The 20,914-nt window shown below is 37.9% G+C and overlaps 1 protein-coding gene across 2 annotated transcripts in view; it reads left to right on the top strand.

Annotated features, from left to right (window-relative positions):
- Positions 1-20,914, top strand: part of NPC1 (NPC intracellular cholesterol transporter 1) — a 48,620-nt gene that overhangs the window by 6,458 nt on the left and 21,248 nt on the right. Inside the window, exons 2-8 of one of the 2 annotated variants that reach the window (XM_031946528.1) lie at positions 4,833-4,955; positions 5,664-5,770; positions 14,441-14,616; positions 15,442-15,609; positions 19,070-19,319; positions 19,925-19,998; positions 20,424-20,845. In XM_031946528.1, the coding sequence (XP_031802388.1) occupies positions 4,833-4,955; positions 5,664-5,770; positions 14,441-14,616; positions 15,442-15,609; positions 19,070-19,319; positions 19,925-19,998; positions 20,424-20,845 (1,320 nt within the window). The remainder of the gene's footprint in view (positions 1-4,832; positions 4,956-5,663; positions 5,771-14,440; positions 14,617-15,441; positions 15,610-19,069; positions 19,320-19,924; positions 19,999-20,423; positions 20,846-20,914) is intronic. The other variant, XM_031946529.1, reaches the window with a different exon arrangement.

Here is a 20,914-nt window from a genome sequence, read left to right on the forward strand (position 1 = left end):
ACTCCTAAAGGTACAGTACAGTGTACATTTCAGTGCATGGTTGTATGTTAATCCAAATGTAGAATGAAATGAGGGAATAATTTTGCTAATTTGAAGCACTTTTTCACTTAAACTCAGAAAAAAAAATTGTTGCTCTCATAAAGACTTGTAAAGCTTGCTCTAAGACAATCTCAAAAACATTGCCACAATAATCTTATAAATATTAAAACTTAGAAGTCTCAGAGTCCCACAGTCCTCTATTCTTAGGCTTTTATTCCTTCATTCCAGTTTTTTCCCCTCCCTCTCAGGACCTTCACATATTGAGAGTAGTGTATTAAGGCATTCTTGGGGTTGATCAAGGCACAAAGTCTCTACTTGAAAAAGATTTTAACTTTAGTGGTAGCCCTAGGTTATTTTGTTACAAAATTAAAATAGCTTCATGGTATTGATGAAAAAATGAAAATAGCATTTGAAATTTAAAAAAATATTCAAACCTTCATTTTTAGATTATTTTAATTTAAATTCAGCAACATTACAGATGACTTGGTGTGATGTAGTAATTGGAAATTGACTGATTTGATTTTTGTAAGGTGCTCTTTTCCCATTTATTTTCATAAACCTGTATTTAATAGCAATGGAGGCTTATAGACTCTCCAGTCTCCCAAGGTTCCATTGCTTCAATTCATTATCTATATCTAAATTGCAGCTCTGGCTATCAGGTCCTATTCAAGTTATTCAGTCAATGAGCATTTATTGAACATCTACTATGTACCAGGAATTGTGCTAAGCACTGGGGACACAAATGATTGTTTTTCTCAGTTTCCTCATCTGTAAAAAGGGGGATAATAATAGCACCTACCTCTAGGATTGTAATGAGGATCAAATAAAGTATTTAGCACAGTGCTTGGCATATAGTTAAGTGCTATATGGATGTTAGTGATAATAATGGAGAGGGAAGAAGAGAAAAAGAATTACAATTTGGATATTGGGGTACCAACAGCTACATCCCTTATAAAAAAAAAAAAGTCCCAACAAGAGGTAATAAAAACCTGAACTGAATTATGAGGTGGATATGAAAGAAAACTGAAGGCAGAATCACATGATTTGACAGTTGATTGAACATGAGGAGTGGGGATTAGGGGAGATAGAGATTGTGAATCTTGAGAGACTGGAGAGTGGGCCTTGTACAGAATGATAGACTTTTGTCTGCTGAGTATTGCATTTATGTAGTCAGCAAGGCTCATTCTAGTTTAAAACAACAGCTAAAAAGACTTTCTAGAATAGGTTTAGAAATAATCTGTTCCTCTGAAATATCATAGCTCTGGGTGTCATTGGAATGGAAGCTCTAGGACTATGTCTTACTCTCCTTACCTTCAGTGATGCTTGGTGTGTATGTACTACATGGAAAGCACCATAGGAGAGTTCTTTTCCTGTAAAGCCACAGGCCCCAGCATCTCGGGAAGATTGTTGTGCTCAGGGGCCCCTTGCTTGGGGTTGGGGGGAGCATAGGAGGGCTGAGTGTAGTTGTGTGAACCATTGAAAGGGGAGTTGTGAATTTAAGATGTCAGAGAAGGAGAGATATACTTTGGGCTTCTGGTAACTGAGAATAGGAAGAGAATTCTGCGCTCAACCTTTTACCTTAAGCAGGAGTCACCATGGCTCTTAAGTACCCCCATTATGGTAGCCTTTATGGTAGTAGAGAATTCACTACTTGAAAAGTGAATCACGGTTCTACTTTTAGACCATTCTTGTTTTCTGAAAATTCTTTGCTTCCACTCAGAATTTGCTTTATATAATTTTTACCCAGTGATTTTTTTCCCCTCTTTTTTCCTCTTTTGTGGAGCCAGGCTGAGTAAGTCTGGTTTGTTTCTCTTCCTCATGGCAGCCCTTTAGATATTTGAAGACAGTTTGTCAGATCTGTTTTACAGACTAAAGGAAGAAATTGAATTTGCTAAACTCATCCTATTAGTTTCCAAATCCCAGAAGCTCCCTGTCTTCTCCAAGATCAAATAAAAATCCCTCTGTCACAGAGCTTCTCATAATGTGACCCCTTCATATTGACGAGGTTTGGCACAGGGCAGAGAGTAGTGGGAACTCCTTCTTTTTGGTCGGCGCAGGTGAAAGATTCATGAACCCGAAAAATTAGACTGGCAAAAAGAAGTTTATTGGCACTGAGAAATCAGCTTTTGCTAGAAGGCTGACTTCCAAGTGACAAAGTCCTAGCTGAGAGATAAACAAGGGCTGGAGAGAAATCCTGTCAGAGTGATAAACAGAGGTATGTTAACACTGGGGTGGGGCGTGTCTCTTCTCAGCAGGCAGTTCTGGCAGGTAGACATGCCAAGGAAAGAGGGTTTCCTAGACAAGACATGGTCCTCCTTTGGGCCTCTTCCAAGAACTGAATCCCCAAATTGCCCTTTAAATAGGAAATCCGAGGCTGAAGTTACAATTGAATGAGATTACTTCAATGTTGTCCCCAAGCCTAGATTTCTGGTTGTATGAGACTACTTACTGGGAGTGGTCCTGAGCCAGTTTTCAGTACAATAGAGGTTGATAGAAATATCAAATCAGATCTCCAGCTAAATAAGATCACTTAAGTTTGAGCTAAGTAAGGAGTGGTCCTGGGCCAATCTTAATGAAACCACTTAACTGTCCCCAGGCATGGGTCCCTGTTAGGAGAGTTTCAGGCTTTCCTCATCAATATCTTTCCATTTTTATACATTGTTCCCTTTCACACAATCTATAGCAGGTAACTAGGTGTGACATGGTGGATAGAGCACCAGGCCTGGAGTCGGGAATGCCTGAGTTCAAATGCAGCCTTGAGCATTTCCTGGCTTGGTGACCCTGGGCAAGTCACTTCCTCCTGTTTGCCTCAGTTCCTCCTCTGTAAAATGAGTTGGAAAAGGAAATGGCCAACCAGTCCTATGTCTCTGCCAAGAAAATTTCAAATGGGGCCACAAAGAATTGGGCATAGCTGAAAAGTGACTGAACTGAACTGAGCCGTAGAGGGCTACATGTTGTTCTTCATGCATGCAGATAGATGCTGCCTGAAAAGCCCTCCCTCCTGACCTCTGTCTGGTAGGGTCCTTGGCTTCCTTTAGGACTGAGCTTGGTATCATTCCTTGGAGGCTAGGCTTTCACTTTGTATATACTTATACACCTGTGTGTATGTATACAAACATACATAGCTATATAAAAAACACATTTTAAAATAAATTTTGGTTAATGTGTCTCATTTTTTTATACGTTACCAAAATTTCCTCCAAAGACCATTTCATATGACATGTAACATTTTAAAGATAATAAAAGAAATGAAACCAGCAAAACTGATTAATACATTGAAAAAGTCTGAAAAATGTGTTATGGTAATGCACTTACATATTATTTTTATATACTTTAAAAATAATATTCTTCCTCCCCATTCCATGTAAAAATTTTTAATATGTGGTTTGGGGTTTGTTTGTTTTTGAGTTCCAAATTCTATCCCTCTCCTCCTCCCTGTACCCAGGATGATAAGCAGTCCAATAGTGGTTACACATGTGCAATTATATAAAATTTTTCAGTATTAGTCATTTCATGCCTCACTCAATGTGTATTCTTTCATACTCATAGTAAATTTAGATATATTATATCCCTTTGATTGTGAACATAATTAGTACAGGGACTTTTGTTTCTCCTACCATCCAGCACAATCTTCTGCCTATTAATATATGTAGGATGAAGAAACTAGTAGATTGTACTTCCCTGAAGTTAGCTCAAATAGATTGTTTTTCTTCAGTTACCTTCCAAAAAAATCATCTCTCTAAGAATAAGTAGTGTTTTCCCTTTTCTTTGATTTAGGGTTCTCACTTTCTGATTTCAGGGTGCTGCCACCATAACCTAGAATTGAAACTTTACAGAATTATTTCAAATTATGCACTCTTCCTTGTTTTTTTTTTTTTTTTTTTTTAATAATCTTGTGATTGTCACATGATAAAAGTGAGTGGCTCTTGAGAAATTTTTAAAAGATTTGTTGCCTTGAATGATTAAGTGATACCCTTGAGGCTGCTGACATTAACATAATCTTTGTTTTCTCTGATTTTAAGTCCCTTAACCTAGCACTCTTGTCGTTTTCCTCCTCTTGGTTTATTTGCTTCAACTAACCCAAATAGATCTAAAACATTCTTTAGTTCCTTCTGTGATGAGGAATTGAAAGATTGGGTACTATTATGTCCTTAGCCTGTGGGTAAGAGATTTAATTTCTTGTCTTCATCTTCCCATTCCTGGTAGTTTATTCCTACTAACAAATCTCTTTACATCTGAAAATACCTACTTATTCCCCATATTAGTACTTAAGAAAGCCCTAAATAGAAAAGTTGTTAAATACCTCTTCCTTCAAATTGTTCAAAATGAATACTTCAGGTTAAGAGCTTAAACAAAACTTCCCCACTGTCCCTCTAATCTGAGGAGAGAGGGTGGCATGAGAGGAAGGGAGGGGAGAAAAGAAAGGGAGTGGGAGAAAGAGAGAGGGAAAAGGAGGGAAAAGAAAGGAGAGAAAGGGAGGAAGGGAAGGGGAGGAGAGATGTCTTGCTTAGAGCACAGGCAACCTTTGGAACAGAGGTTCTTAATCCTTTTATGTCATGGACCCCTTCTCAGAGTAATGTTTATAAATGCTAAAAGTAAATACATAGGATTACAAAGAAAACCACTTGTATTGAAATATATTTATTGAAACATTTTTACAAACAAGTTCATAGAACCTAGATTAAGAACCTCTGCTTCAGATCATAGAAAAACATCTTATTGTTGAAGTGTTTTTTGGTATTAAGTCTGTTGATATTTGTTTTGATTACAGAATTTTGGGTTCTTTTGTTTAGGTATTTTCACAGTCATGTGTTTGGTATGGAGAGTGTGGTGAGGCATCTGAAGGCAAGAGATACAACTGTGAATATTCAGGTCCACCAAAACCATTGCCAAAGGATGGATATGACTTAGTGCAGGTGAGTTCATTATTTATCATATTATCTTTTTTACAATGAAATAGGAAGCAGCTTGGTGATGCAGTGGATAGAGTACAGGAATTGGGAGTCCGGAAAACCTGAAGTCAGATCCAGGCTCCGATACTCTCTGTGATCCTGGACGAGTCAGTCACTAAAGGTCTGCCTCCTTCAGTTTGGTCATCAGTAAAATGGGAATTATAATAGCACTTACCTTACAGGGTTGTTGTGAGGATAATATTTTGTAGACTTTAAAGTGCTCTTTTAAATGATAGTTGTTATCAACATCAACATTGTTGTGGATATTCAGAGCATAGGTTGTACTATATACTATATTATGTGTGAGTATGAACAAATATTTTAATGGAAGATAGGAATGCTTTTCATTAGATAGCAATCTGAGGCCAAGGCACTTAATTTAAGTGTCCAAGTTCACAAAGATTATCAGAACCAGGATTTGAACCCAGACCTGCTGACTCCACATCCAGCATCCTTAGTCCTCTGCTTTGTAACAGATTCCCTCCCTGAAACTCTTTAGAAATTCTGACTCATTTTAAAAAAAGGTATTAGCTTTAAAAAAATGTTTAATTGATATGTTTTTACCCTATCGAGAATAATTTATGAAATAGCCTTTTTTAGAATTATCATTTGATACCTCTGCTTTAATTGTTCTAATTTACATGCCTTTGTTTGCTTCCTCTCTTCTAAAAGGAACTCTGTCCAGGCTTCTTCTTTGGGAATGTCAGTCTTTGTTGTGACACACAGCAACTTCAGACATTGAAAGATAATTTGCAACTGCCTCTACAATTCCTGTCCAGGTAAGTGGATGACCCTGGCAAGAAGGAAAAACAAAACCTTATAATAGGATTTCTGTGAACCGTTAAACTGTCATTTGGATCCATTTGAAAAAATGGCATGTCACAGAGAACATTTTGGAAAGTAATTTATGTCATGATTAATTGGAAAGAAAGATGATCTAGTGTTTTTGAGGTTTATTTGAGAGAATTTAAATTTTGGGTTCTCTAGTTTGCTCCAACTTTGTTTTTGTTTTTTACTTTCTCTACATTTTTCTCTTTGGTTATTTCACCAGCTTCCATGCATTTAGCTATCACCTCTAAACAGATGAATTCTAAGTCTTTCTAATCTAATACCAACCCTGAAATCAAGTTTTGCATTGCTAACTGCTTATTAGACATTCCTACCTGAATGTTCCACAGATTTCTTGAACATAATGTGTAAAGTTTAAGTAAAGTAAAAAACTTTCTCCCCAAACTTTGCCATTTGTATTAAGAGCATCCTCATTCTCCTTCCACTTAATCATTCATTATATTCACTTGTCCTCTTCCTTCTTCCTACCTAAATAGTTGCCAAGTCTTGGAGATTCTTCACCTTGGTAGTTGCATCCTTTCCTTTCTTTCAGCAGACCCTCATTATGTTTCATCTGGACTGTTGAAATAGCCTCTTAATTGATCTCCTTTTCTGTCATTGTCCTTTCCAATCCATCTTCCACATGGCTGCCAGTTTTAATATTCCATAAGCCCATGTCTAACAGTGTCACTCACCTGCTCAAGAATTTTCAGCGGTTTCCTATTGCCTTAGCATTTAAAACCTTACATTATGAGCTGGCTCCAGCCTGGCTTCTAAGGTGTTTTTTGTATAATTCTCCCAATGTCTCCTGAATTTCAGTCAAGTTGGCTTACTCTTATTCCCCAACCCTTCCTCACCTTTTCCTCTTGAAATCTTGGTATCTCCCTTAACTCAGTTGCCACTTCCTCTACAAATCTGAATTCCATCAATTTTTAGAACCCCCTCTCCACAATAACTATGTCTCTGCTTTAAATATATATTATATTTTACTTTTTGTCTAAGTTTTTAATACCATAACAGCTGGCATTTATATAGTGCTTTAAGATTTGTGGAACATCTTATAAATATACCATTTTATTTTTCCAACAGTGTGGAAAACAAATGCTATTATTATTATCATTTAGATTTTTTTTTTCAGATACTGAAACTGAGACAGGAAGAGATTTAAATTACTTGTTCAGGTCACATAGCTAATAAATGTCTGAACTTGGATGTTTCTGACTCCAAGCCTAGCATTCTTTCCACTGTGCCATCTAGCTATTCATAGGAGAAAATGAGCTTCTTGAAGGCAGGGTACAGTATAAGCAATTTATAAATGCTTGTTGAATAAATATTAGCTTTACTTTGCCCATGACAATTTAGGAATTGTTGAATTTCAAACTAGTAGTTGTATCTCCTTGAGGGGCAAAAGGACGGCCTCCTGGCAGTTCTTGAACCTTTAATAAATAATCACATTAGATATTTTCTCCTTGTAGCCATGACTTGTTTTTCTTTTGTGCTCACCTGCTTTCTTCTCCTTAAGAACTCATTGTTCTCCTTCATTTCCTTTTAGATTTTGAACTCTTCTGTGTTCCTAATCCCAGAGGAAAGTTGAACTTTGACAGTTCAAAGCAATTTTGCTTGGAATTTTTGCTAAGATCCCATAGGTTGTGATATTGATGTGTAGTAGTTGGGTCATGTGAGAACTAAAGGTTCTCCAAAAGGTTGATCGACTTGTTCCTTTGACTCAGCATGTAAAGTGGCGTTTCAGGATTCAGTCTGTTTTAACCAATAAAATATGCATCAGTGTATATGGAAACTAATATTATTCTTTGAGTGCAGCAAACTAGTAGCAACATGAACATCCTCAAACTTATCATAAAGTGGCTTCTGTATACTAGTATAATTGTAATGGTAGCATTTAATAATTTCTTCCCAAGATCTAGGATCATTTGATCTAGGATCATTTGTAGTTCATTCTTTGAAGATGCAAAACCAGACAAATTTTTCTGCTGCATCAGGGAAGCCTGATATCTTGTTAGAGCTCTTAATCAGCTTCTAAAGTTCAGCTTTTGGATCATCTCAGCCCTCAAAGGAATCTGTGAGGTCATGTAATCTAGACACTGGGACACAGAGTGACTGGTCCATGGTCAAAACAATCACATAGTTATTACCAGAACAGGTAATTGAATCCAAGGCCTTTGAATCTATATTCACTGTTCATTTTACTAGGGTTTTTTTTTTTTTTTTTTTTGGTTTTTGTCTTTAAACCATCACAGAGCTCTTATCAACAGATCAGTCAGAGATGTTGACAGAGTTTGAGATTGTTTTGAGATTGTTCAGTGCATGGGTTGAACGAAGTAAGTGGGAGATAACAAAGGTGTCCCACTGCCCACAAGGAGAGAAAAACAAGGCATTACAAACCCACTTTAAAAAAATATCTTACTGAATTTTAAATATTTTATTAATATGAATTTTTGTTTTATTTAGTACTACAATCATTTCTCTCTTGTCTCTCTGGTCAGCCTAGCACTTTGTCCCTCCCCCAACCTACCCAGAACATTATTTTTATAACAAAGAAAAATAATTATACACATTCTACTAACATAGTGACAAGGTATTACATGTCTTCCCACCCCATTAAGCCATTTTCTTTTCTCCTTGGGCATTACTTCTTATTCTTAATGTTCACAATATTGCGTATTTTAACTACTGTGTCTGAATATTGTTTTTTGTCATATAAAATAGGCGTATTCTTTCCATGTTTCTGAAATGAAATTCATTTAGTTAAATCCCACTATCTCCTCAAGCCATTGTCATTCATTTCATCCACATTGTATTTTCTAATTGCTTTGGCTCCAGTGGGTTTAAGTATCTTCTCTCTGCAAAAGATTCTCCAATGTATGTATCCAGCCTTAGTTTCCTGCAGTCCTCCTGCCCACCTTTGGTCCCCAGTCATTATCTATTGGGCATTTCAAATATATCTAACATATACATACATACATACATACATACACACACATGTTATATAACATGATATATTTAACATCTTTCTTCCAAACCTCCCCATTCTTATCAAGGACACTACCAGTCTTGGTTTCTTAGATTCATAATCTTTTGCCTCATTCTGAGCTCCTTATTCTCCCTCACTCCACATTTCCAAACAGATGGGATAATCTTGACCTTTATACAAACTTCACATCTTTCTTTGCACAGAATCCCATCTCTTTATTCACACAAACTGTTTTATAACCTCTCATCTTGATAACAGCAACAGTCTCCTATATATATATATATATATATATATATATATATATATATATATATATATATATATATATCCTTCCACATATTTCTGCCAAAATAATTTTAAGTGCCTTATGATTCTTCTATTCAGCCTTTTCTTCTGGATTCCTATTGCTTCTATACTCAAATATAAATTCCTTAGTTTATCTTTTAAAGTCTTACACATCCTGTCCCTAACCTACCTTTTAAGCTCATTGGGCATTAGTATACTCAGAGATCCAGTCAAACTATTCTCTCTTTTGTCATCCCCCATTTCCAGAATGTATTCCTTTCTTCTGCTTCTTTTCCTTTAAGATGCCCCTTAGATAACACTTTCTGAATGAGGCCTTTCTTGATGTCCTCCCTTAGCCATCAACTGCTAATAGCTTTCCTCTCAAACTACTTTGTATTAACTCTACATACTTGTATATGTATTCCATATAGATTTTATATAGATATATGTTTATATGTGTATTGTATATATTTTGCATATATTTTTTGTCTCTCCCAATAGAAAGTTAGTTCATTGTAAGGATTGTTTTGAACTTTGTACTTAGATCACTAGTGCTTTATGTGTGTATGTATATACATATGTATAAATGTATACATAGGTATACACACACACACACAACACCTAACACATACTCAACAAATAGTAACTAATTAATTTGCTTAAATTTTTACTTATTTATTTTGAGAATTGCAAGGAATAATTGTTGATTTTAATTTTGTTCTGTCCTCACTGCTGTTTGTTGATCATACTTTTCTTATTAGTTCCCTGTATCATTTCCCAATAATAGCAACTATTGAAAATTTCTTTTCTGCCAAGGCCTTCAATCAAATTTTTATACTTCTCACTTATTAGGGATGAGTTAACTTTTCTGAAATGATGGAGGCCATTCTAAGTGGTTCCCTCTAATCTCATCCTTGCTATCCATTCTTAGCTCATTAATCCACCTAGGACTAGTGGAGGAATTCCTACTTTAAGATAAGACTAATAGCAATTCTAATGCAAATATTTATTAAATGCACTGTGCTGAGCCCTGGGTATACAAAGAGCCTCAAATAGACAATCCCTCAAAAGTCCATATATTGAAATGGGGGAGGATTGGAAGCATGTCTAAGTACATGTAGGATATACAGAGTAATCCAAAAGAAAGCCTAAACAGCTTGAGGAACCTAGAAAGATTTACTGCAGAAAAGTAGAATTTTAACCCAAGTCATAAAGAAAAGGAAAGAGTTAGAGTTGAGGGGATCAGAGCAAAGACCCAGAGATGGGAGGACAAGGGTTTCAGGTTTGAGGATTTGCCAATAGGCCAGTATGTCAGACTCTCGTGGGCCTTTGTGTCAGTCATCATTTCCCTCGGCATAGCTAGTCTTCAGTCTCTGTCCATCAGCTCTTTCTCATCTGTTTACAAATGGGGTCTTTCTAGTCCAAACACCCTGAACTTGGCCCTTCTGCTTCATTTTCCTAGCCTCCCATTTCTGTGCCCCCAGTCACAATCGCCTTGATTAAGTTGTAAAGACTGACTGAAGCAAAAGCTGCTTTTTCACCATTCACTCTTTATTAATCCCTTTTAATCTTGTTTCTGTATCTACCATTCTATTGAAACTACTTCCAAGGTCATGGTTAATCTCGTTGTTGAATCCAGTGGCTTTGGTCCCTCTTCCCCAATGTGCCCTTTGGCATCTGAAGTCACTTCCCTGAATTTTCTTCTATATTCATTTCCCCTTCATTCCCTTTGACTCCTCCTTGCTGCTCTGCATCTGCTTTGAAGAGCTTTAACTCTCCCCTCTTTATAGACTCAACTCCTTGAGGGCAGGGTTATTTTAGTCTTTGAATCTCAGGCTTTTGGTCCATATGGACACTTAGATGTTTATTTAACTTAAGTGACTGCTGCTGAGTGAAGTCCCACCGACCCAGTCTCCGCAGCAACTCTTCCTAACCTCCCTCCTCTCCCCCCTACCCCCATGGCTCACTCTGCGTCCCCACGTGGTGGCCCTCCTGGCCTGCTCCTCCTGACTGTGAGCCTTCTGTCTCTGCCTCCCTCTCCTCCCTCCTAGTCCTGCAGCCACGGACACTGCTGATGGGCCCGCTGACACTCTCTTCTCCCTCCCTCCTGCTTTCGCTCCTTTGCTGGATCTTCCAGTTCTGTCTTGTCCCACAGCTTGCCTTTGACCTGGATCTCCTTTTGGCAGCTCACACTCAAAGTGAATCAAGGACAGAGGATTTATTAAGTGCTTCCTATGAATCACAAATGAAAAAACAGTCCCTGTCCTCAAGAAACTTGGATCCTAATAGTGGGAGATTCACAAAAAGAGGAGCAGGTGCTTAGAAGAGTTACAGACACATCCCTCCCAGAAGCACTGGCAGAGTTAAATTAACCCTGCTTCTAGATTGGAGTGGAGCAGGCAATTAGTTTGAGGCAGCTGGTGAATAAACAATAAGGTCTACCTCATGTTTATGTAGTGCTTAATGTTTGTCAGGTCCTGTGCCAAGTGTTTTACTTAGGTGTTCACCATCCCCATTTTACAGATAAAGAAACTGAAGCAACCCGAAATCAAATAACTTGACCAGTCTCAGTAAATGTCTAAGGCTAAATTTGAATTCCAGGCCTGGCACTAATTACTGAGTCACCTAGCACAGCTCCATAGGCCCACCTGAAATGGGGTGGAGACAAGGAAGCAGTTGAAAATCAGGAGAGCTTCCAAATTAAGCACTTTTTTAAAAAAAGGATTATGGTTGTTTTAATTAAAATTTTCTTTTCAACTAATGAAAATCATCTCTCTCCCACCTTTTCCTACTGAATTAAAGAAATTCCCTTAATAAAGGGAAAAAATCCTGGGTAACAAATATGTAAAGTCAAACACCAAATTTCTACATTAGCTACTTCCCCAAAAAAGGTTTCTGCACCTTGAGCCCATCATCACTGGCAGGAAGAGTGTAACATGTTTTATCAGGAGTCTTCTAGAATTATGGTTGGTCATTTCTCAGAGTTTTTGAGTCAGAATTGTTTTTTAAAACCAAGTTGTTCAAGTGAAGTTATTCTTTACCCCACTCCAGACAGGCTTTTCTTTCTTATTTCACCATTTGTTATTGTGGTTATCGTCTACTCGCTGATGTTATTCAGTCTGGAAAGTTGTCTTGTAGTGTTTTTTCCTCTCATCTCTGTCATGTAGTAGGTTACCTGGGACCTGTCTCTGTTGTCCTTGTAACTGCTTGGGCCTGTACCTTCCTCAGTATTGTCACCGCTGCCACTCTAGTAAGATCATTTTCACCTCCTGGTGAAATGGAGTCTGTCTCCATTCTCTCTCCCAGTCCAGCTTTTTCTACCCTTCCTGTTACTTTTGGCCTACTCTTCCTTCATCAGGCCTCTGATAAAGATTGTTACTGGTTCCCTGTTGATTAAGTCACAGCTTCTTTGTGGGATATTAAGGCACCTCCCTTTTTGCTCATTTAGCCGTATCTTCTATTCATTTTTTCCACACAGAAGACTTCCTAGTCCATGTGGATGATTCTTTTTGAACCCCACAATAAACACTCTTTCTGGTCAGTTATGCCAGCCTGCTGGCTGTTCATCACAGATGACTTTTTGTTTCCTTCCTGAGCGTTTGCACCGATTGTCCCCTGTAGCTGGAGTGCTTTCCCTCCTCACCTCTTTTAGAACCCATGTCTTCTTTCATGAGGAACCTCAGTGCTCACTCTCTGAAGCAGCCCTTTCTTTGTGGCCTTAGGTTCTGTCTTCCCTTTTAGATTTCTCCCTTCATGTGCTTGTGTTTATATGTATATTTGTACATGTAAACACCAACATTACCCAGGTGTACATGTCATCTACCCCATGATGTATCCTATAATAATTCACATAATTCCTCCTCTCTGGGCATGAATTGTTTTTTGTTTATCTTTGTTTTTCCAGTACTTACCACAGTGCCTGGTGTATAATAAGGCATTAATAAGCATGAATAAATGCTTGTTGACTGATTGCTTCCTCTGGTTAGGATGTCTTTCCTCTTCCACTTGAGTTTGTACTCATCCTTTCAAAGCATGGTTCAGATGCCCACTTCTGCATAAAGCCTTTCTTCATTGTCCCAGTCATTACTGGACTTCCTACTTCCTTCCCCTATTTGCCTCATATTTTGTTATGCTTTGCCTGCTATTAAAACATTTTCTTTGCATAAGAATTGCTTTCTGTATAGATTTTGGGCCCGAGTACCTTGTACAGTATTCTGTACCCTTAAAAGCATTTGATAAATGTTGAAATTTTTTTTTAAAGATTCTGAATTAGAAACCAAAACAATGCTTTAGACACATAGTTTAAATGAGTGAATGGAGATGACAACAAGCTCCCTGACCAGGGAACAAGAGAAAGAGAGTAGAGGAAGCCCAGAGTGGGGGTGGGACAGGGATGAGTTCATAAATCTTGGAGAATAATGTATTCATATTATGAGGTGAACTCCAGAATCCAGAGTGGTGGTCATTTCTGTGAACTCAGTGCATTGGGACAATTCAAGTGTCTGAGTTTGCAGTGGCAGTAAACTAAAGGAGTGTCATGTGCACAGTGTAAAAAAGCCTCTTTACTGTGCGTGGGTTTTTATGTACGGCAAGATAGCTGCATAGCCTCATTGTCCAACAGGAAAGATGGCAGTCTTCTAAAAATCCAATTATTAATAAATTGAGAGAAGTAAAGCAAGTCTGGTTTTACTGTTTAAGGGAAGGGGTGGGAAGAGGCTTACATAAAGAGACCTCAAAAAATTAGTTAAAAATTCTTAGCTGTATGAAAATCTTTAGTACAATATGATTTATATGACCTGAGGAGAAACCAAAGTGTGTGTGTCTGTCTGTCTCTCTCTCTCTCTCTCTCTCTCTCTCTCTCTCTTTTTTTTTTTTTTTTTTAATTTAAGCCACTTAGAAGACCTACCACACTTTGAGGGAGGCTTAGGTGAAGGTGGGACACGGGAAGCCAAGATTATTAGTGCCATTAGGTGTTTCAGGATTAGACCTATATATATTAAATATATGATATTTGATAATATTATATATATACACATACATATATATATACACACACACACACACACATATATATATATTTATTTAGATTAAATCTCTTTTAGGTCTTTATGTTCTTTGTTGACATATACCAGTAAGGTAATTCTAAGTCCCTCTGGTTTTAAGATAGACTGCATCTCTAGATGAATTGATGAGTACAGAGAAGTATTTTTCTTTCCATGAAACTAACTGTTCAAAAACCTGTAGGGCTTTGGAATCTGCTGCATTCTCCATCACACCTCCATTTGTGATCACCTATATGTCATATAATTAAGTTAGCATGACTTCCTCTTGGCTTTTCCTTTAGGTGTCCATCCTGTTTTTACAACCTGATGAACCTCTTTTGTGAGCTAACCTGCAGCCCTCGACAAAGCCAGTTTCTGAATGTTACAGCTACCAAAAGTTATATTGATCCCACCACAAATGAGACCAAAACAAATGTAGAAGAACTCCAGTACTACATTGGACAGAGCTTTGCTGATGGTAAGTTAATGCAGAGAAGACAGTGTGGCACTGATGAGCTGGAAGACCTCCGCTTACGCACGATCTGGATTGTTTACTACTTTTGTCTTTTGAGTTAAAGGAGTATTGTAAGAAAACCAGGACCCTACCAGCAGCACAGTAATAGTAAAACTAGTGCACTTAGAGCTTCAAAGTTTGCATTTCATTTGATGCTTAGAACAACCCAGTGCAGTAGGAACCGTTATTATCCCCTGTTTGTAGCAGGAGAACCTGAGGCACAGGGCCTCACAGCTAGTATCTGGGGCAGGCTCCTGCAGGCCCAGCACTGCACCGGACTGCCTAGCCACTTCTCAGAGAAAGTCATGGTGGAAAGGAAGCGGCTCCTTATTATATGATGGCACAGAAACAAGAGTTGGCTGTACAGGAGGCTGTATGCTGGCATTGTCAGGAGACTCTCCCTGAAATTGCCCTGGGGCCTTTCTCTGCTCACTCTGAGCCCGTGGGCCTTGAAGAGGAGACTGATGCACCCGTGTGCCAGCATATTTCTCTTCCACCTCTGGTTCACAGTGAGCTCTGCTTTTCTTTGACTTTCTTCTTGGTATTTGGAGCACAGAGCAAGTCAGGGGAAGAGTTTATACACAGAACATCCTACCTAGTTCTTGCCATTCTGCTTTGGCTCTGAGCTGGGGACAGTGTCTGAACACTAGATGCTCACCTCTCTCACGTGCCCTTTTCTCACAAGCTCTAGAATTCTAGGAGCTGGGTACCTTGGAGCGCCTCTTTGGGGTGGTGGGAAGGCATCATTATAAGAAGCATTTCACCTTACTTGCCATTGTTGTTTTTTAGCCATGTATAATGCCTGCCGGGATGTTGAGTCCCCCTCCAGTAATGACAAGGCCCTGGGCCTTCTCTGTGGGAAAGATGCAAAAGACTGTAATGCTACCAACTGGATTGAATACATGTTCAATAAAAATAATGGACAAGCACCTTTCAACATCATACCTATTTTTTCAGGTAGGGGAACTTGTTATTTGTCACTTACATTGAAAATCTGTTATTTTATTGACAAAGAATAAACAGAATGGATGGGGCAAAGGGGAGAGAGATTGACATCATATGAATTTAGTACCTCATACTTTTATTCTATATGAGAAACGTATCAAATTCTGTTAGTGGTGAAGTGACAAGCATGCCAGCTCCGAGTCGTGCTGTGGTAGGTCGGCCAGGCCTTCAGGCTCTGAAAGAGGGAGCTGATGACCTTTAAGGGCCTTTCTCATTCTGAAGTTATGATCATGTGGACAATGGAGTGTTTTTGATTTGGGGACAAAAGGCATGCAGTTAAAATGAAATTGAAGACTACAAGTAAAAATAGTTTGCTACTAATACACAAAAGAGGGATACATTGCTAAGTGTTGCCACTCCAGTTGGCCTCTGCACTAACTCCTTAGAAGTAAAATAAGAAAGCATTAATTGGTTTTGTTCTTCACAAAACTGATTCAGAAAACGTTTTAAAAATATATCAGTTGTACAGTTATTCTTAGTCATACATTTATTGACTGTCTTCCATGTGCCATGTAGTATGTTAAGTCTTGGGAATATTGGCTCTCAATGAGTTTACAGTCTAATGGGGGAACATGCAATGAATTATGTACTAACAAATTTTTTACAGGATAAATAGGAAATAATCAGTAGAGGGAAGATAGAATTAAGGTGAATCAGGAAAGACTTCTTGGAGAAGGTAGGATTTCATCTGTGACTTGAAGGAAGCCAGAGAAGTCAGGAGGTGGCGATGAGGAGGGGAAGGATTCCAGGCATGAGGAACACCTATAGGGAAAATTATTCCTTTCCATATTCTCTATGGCTCAGTCATACCGGCCCTCTTGCTGTTTTTCACACAATTCTTTGTCTTCTCTTGGCTGGCTCTGTCCTACCTCCATGCCTAAAATGCTTTCCTTCCTCATCTCTGACTTGAAGTCTCATCTGGCTTTTTTCAGGACTCAGATTTAATTCCATGTTCTGTAGAATGTCTTTTCTGGTCTCCTGTCTCTCTTCTCCCTCCTCCCCAATTGCTGATGCCTCCCCTCATAACATTACTTTGCATTTATTACATATTTGCCTTGTGTATGGTGTTTTATCTGTTAGAATGTAAGTTCTTAATGGCAGGCACTGTTTTCATTTTTTTTCTTTGTGTCCTCAGTGCCACCATGTGTTTTACACATAGGAGGCTTTTTCCTTTCTTCCTTGACCTGTGTGTCAGAAATCATACTATTCAATAACCCTCAAATAAGAGAAAACCAAATTAAAGAATTGTCCATTTCTAATTTTTAAAAAGGAGCTGCTTGTTTTTCTATAGTGCTGTAACTTTTTAAAATTAATTGTTTTTTCAATTAGTAAGTATTTATTTTCTTTCCTCTTCCTCCCATTGAGAAAGAAAAACAAAAACCTTTTTTAACAGATAACCATGGTGAAACAAAACATTCTCACATTGGCCATGTCCAAAAATCTGTATCTCATTTTGCTCGAGTATGTCAACTCTCTGTTTTAGAAGGTGGGTTGTATTCATCATCATTTGTTTAGTCATATTTCAGCTGTGTCCCACTCTTTGTGAGCCCATTTCATGGCAAAGATATTGGAGTGGTTTGCCTTTGCCTTCTCTAGTCCATTTTACAGATGAGGAAACTGAGGCAAACAATTAAATGACTTGCCCGGGATCACAAAGTTTCGAAGTGTCTGAAGCAGGATTTAAACTCTGAAAGATGAATCTTAATAATTCCAGGCTGGGCACCTTACCTACTGTATCACCTAGTTAGTTGCCTGTGTTCATCATTGGACTTCTGGAATTGTAATCAATCACTTAACTGAATAGAGTTCTTAAATTTTTCAGAGTTGTTTGTTTTTACTTTATTGTGGCTATTGTATAATTTGTCCAACTGGTTTTGCTCACTTCATTTTGCATCAGCTAATACAAATTTTCCCAAGTTTGTGTGAAATTGTTCTTTTTTTAAACATTCATATACCAGTTCAATAACTCACAATTTGGTGAATACTTCCTTAATTTCCTATTCTTTGCCACAGTGAAAATTGCTGCTATAAATATTTTTGTAAATATGGAGACTTTGATTTCTTTGGTGTATAGTCTTCATAGTGGTGACCCCTCACTCAAAGGGGGTGTGTACTGTTAGGAATTTTTGCAGTACTGTTTCAGATAACTTTCCAGAATGAGTGCACATACATAATAGATTTTTGATGAGTGCTTATTGATAGAAAAAATAGAAAACTGTCTAGTAGGAATCCTATAGTCAGTATGTGTCTTAGGTTTCTGGTCTCTGCTATAGTAGAAGGAAATCTCCTCACTGGGAATTGCCTGTATTTGTAAAATCAGAAGTTATGGATGGGTGAGAGGAAGACAGGGAGGAGATGGTAATAGTGATAAATCAAATTGAAGAGGGGGGAGATTTTGGGGTTTCTTTGTTTTTGTTATATGATTATTCAGTAGTTTTTTTTTAATATATATATATAATTTTTTTATTTATTATAATAACTTTTTATTGACAGACAGTAGTGGTTTTAAAATAGATATATATATGTATGTACACACACAGACCCACATAAATTACAAATGGTTCTTTTCTGTGTTGTCATTTAACTCTTTCTACTTCTCAAATAAAATCAAATTCTTATTGTTAAAATATGTTGTTAATCTATGCCCAAAGGGCTATCAGACTGTGTAAACCCCGTTGATCCAGCAGTGTCTCTATTGGGCCTGTATCCCAAAGAGATAATGAAAAAGGTAAGAGGACCCACATGTGCAAAATGTTTGTGGCAGCCCTGTGTGTAGTGGCAAGAACCTGGAAACTGAGTGGATGCCCATCAGTTGGAGAATGGCTGAATAAATTGTGGTATATGAATGTTATGGAATATTATTGTTCTGTAAGAAACGATTAGCAGGATGATTTCAGAGAGACTTGGAGAGACTTACATGAACTGATGCTCAGTGAAATGTGCAGAACCAGGAGATCATTGTACATGGCAACAAGAAGATTATATGATGATCAATTCTGATGGGCATGGCTCTCTTCAGCAATGAGATGATTCAGGCCAGTTCCAATGATGTTGTGATGAAGAGAGCCATCTATACCTGGAGAGAGGACAGTGTATTGTTTGCTTACATTTTGTTTTCTTTCTTTTTTTTCTTTTTGATCTGATATTTCTTGTGCAACACAATAATTGTGGAAATATGTATATAAGAATTGCACATGTTTAATATATATTGAATTACTTGCCATCTAGGGGAGGGAATAAGGGGGGGGAAATTTGGAACACAAGGTCTTGTAAGGGAGAATGTTGAAAATTCTTCATGCATTTGTTTTGAAAATCAAAAGCATTAATAAAATTTTTTAAAGATATATTGTTGATTTGTTAATCTATGAATGAATTTGTTAAACTATTAATTTAGTGTTATTTAATCCCTTAGATAACTCTCTTTATAAAATGGAACCAATGAACAATGCTACCAAAGGCTGTAATGAGTCAGTGGATGATGTAACTGGGCCTTGTAGCTGTCAGGATTGTTCTATTACTTGTGGGCCCAAACCCCAGCCCCCACCACCTCCTGTTCCTTGGCTGATATTTGGCTTGGATGCCATGTACGTCATTATGTGGATCTTCTACATGGGATTCTTGCTTGTGTTTTTTGGAATGTTTTTTATAGTATGGTGCTACAGGTAAGGATTTAATATGGTTTTTATTTCATTGGAGAGGGGGGTGGAAAGCAAACTTGTATGTTGCATTGTTCATTTTCTTTTGGCTATTAAGTATCAGTTATAGTAATTTAGGAAACAGTTTTCTGAGTTATAATTAGAGAATATGAATTTTAAGCAAGTAGACATTCTGGGACCTGATGAAGCACTTAGCTAATTTTTTCTGAATTACTTATAATTCATAGGAATGTCAGTTTTCTGTTTGGCTACTATTTGTTAAAACTAACATGATGATCATCAAAATTAAATCAATTCAAATGTCTGAGTTTCTGAATAAATGTTTACTTTGTTATTAATCTGAAATAGTACTTTCTGAGAGCCTAAAATTTGTGAGATACAGATTTCAAAACAAAGACTTTGAAAAGAAACTCTTTATTAACTGTTTAAAGAACATATGCAAAAAAAACCCACTTTTTTTTGTAGGAAGAGTGTTAAGAAAAGATGAATGCTCTTGAACAAAGAAGAAACGGGGGAGAAGCTTTCTGTGGGATTATAGTGATTTCAGAATGATCTTTTCAGTCACAGAATGATTAAACGTTTATTAATATTGCTTATGCTCTTCTCCCCAGGAAACGGTATTTTGTCTCTGAATACACACCGATTGATGGCAATATAGCCTTTTCTGTTAATGCCAGTGATCGAGGTATGCTTATTTGGAATTTGAGAAATAAAGGTGGGGATGGGCATCATAATTTTTTTTTTTTTTTTTTAATTTAATAGCCTTTTATTTACAGGATATATACATGGGTAACTTTACAGCATTAACAATTGCCAAACCTCTTGTTCCAATTTTTCACCTCTTACCCCCCCCTCCACCCCCTCCCCTAAATGGCAGGAGGGCATCATAATTATAAAAAAAATTTTTTTACTCTGTGGGGAGGGACTCATGTGCTAAGTTCATTCTCCTGGATGAGGGTATGAATCATCCATCTCTGGGAGGGAGGGCATGGATTTTATATGCATCATCACTAACCTTAATCTGGGCAAAGACTTTTCCCACCCCCCTTATCCCTTACTCCGTCACTGATCTATGAAGTTTGTTAACTTCTTTCCTGTTACAAATTTCAGGAATGGCTTGGCTCTTAACCTCCAACCTCCCTTCCTCTCCTGCTCTTCCAGGGGAGGCTTCCTGTGGTGATCGCCTTGGGGCAGTGTTTGAGAGCTGCTTGACCCAGGGGTTTACAAGATGGGGGTCTTTCTGCGTGAGAAACCCAGTGCCTGTCATTATCTGCTCCCTGTTCTTCATCGCAGTCTGCAGTTCAGGTCTGGTGTTCATGAGACTCGCTACCAATCCAGTCGATCTTTGGTCTGCCCCCAACAGCCAAGCTCACTTGGAGAAAGAATACTTTGACACCCACTTTGGACCTTTCTTCCGTACTGAACAGCTTATAATCCAGGCTCCACACACCAAAGGGCACATTTACCAGCCATATCCTTCCGGAGCTGATGTTCCTTTTGGGCCCCCCCTGGACAAAGGGATTCTGCACCAGGTAATCTGCCATTTGCTATCATCTATACTGGAGGTACATAGTATATTTGTGGTATATCATTTAGAGGGA

This window comes from Sarcophilus harrisii, chromosome 1, assembly GCF_902635505.1.
Source record: "Sarcophilus harrisii chromosome 1, mSarHar1.11, whole genome shotgun sequence".
Taxonomy (NCBI): domain Eukaryota; kingdom Metazoa; phylum Chordata; class Mammalia; order Dasyuromorphia; family Dasyuridae; genus Sarcophilus; species Sarcophilus harrisii.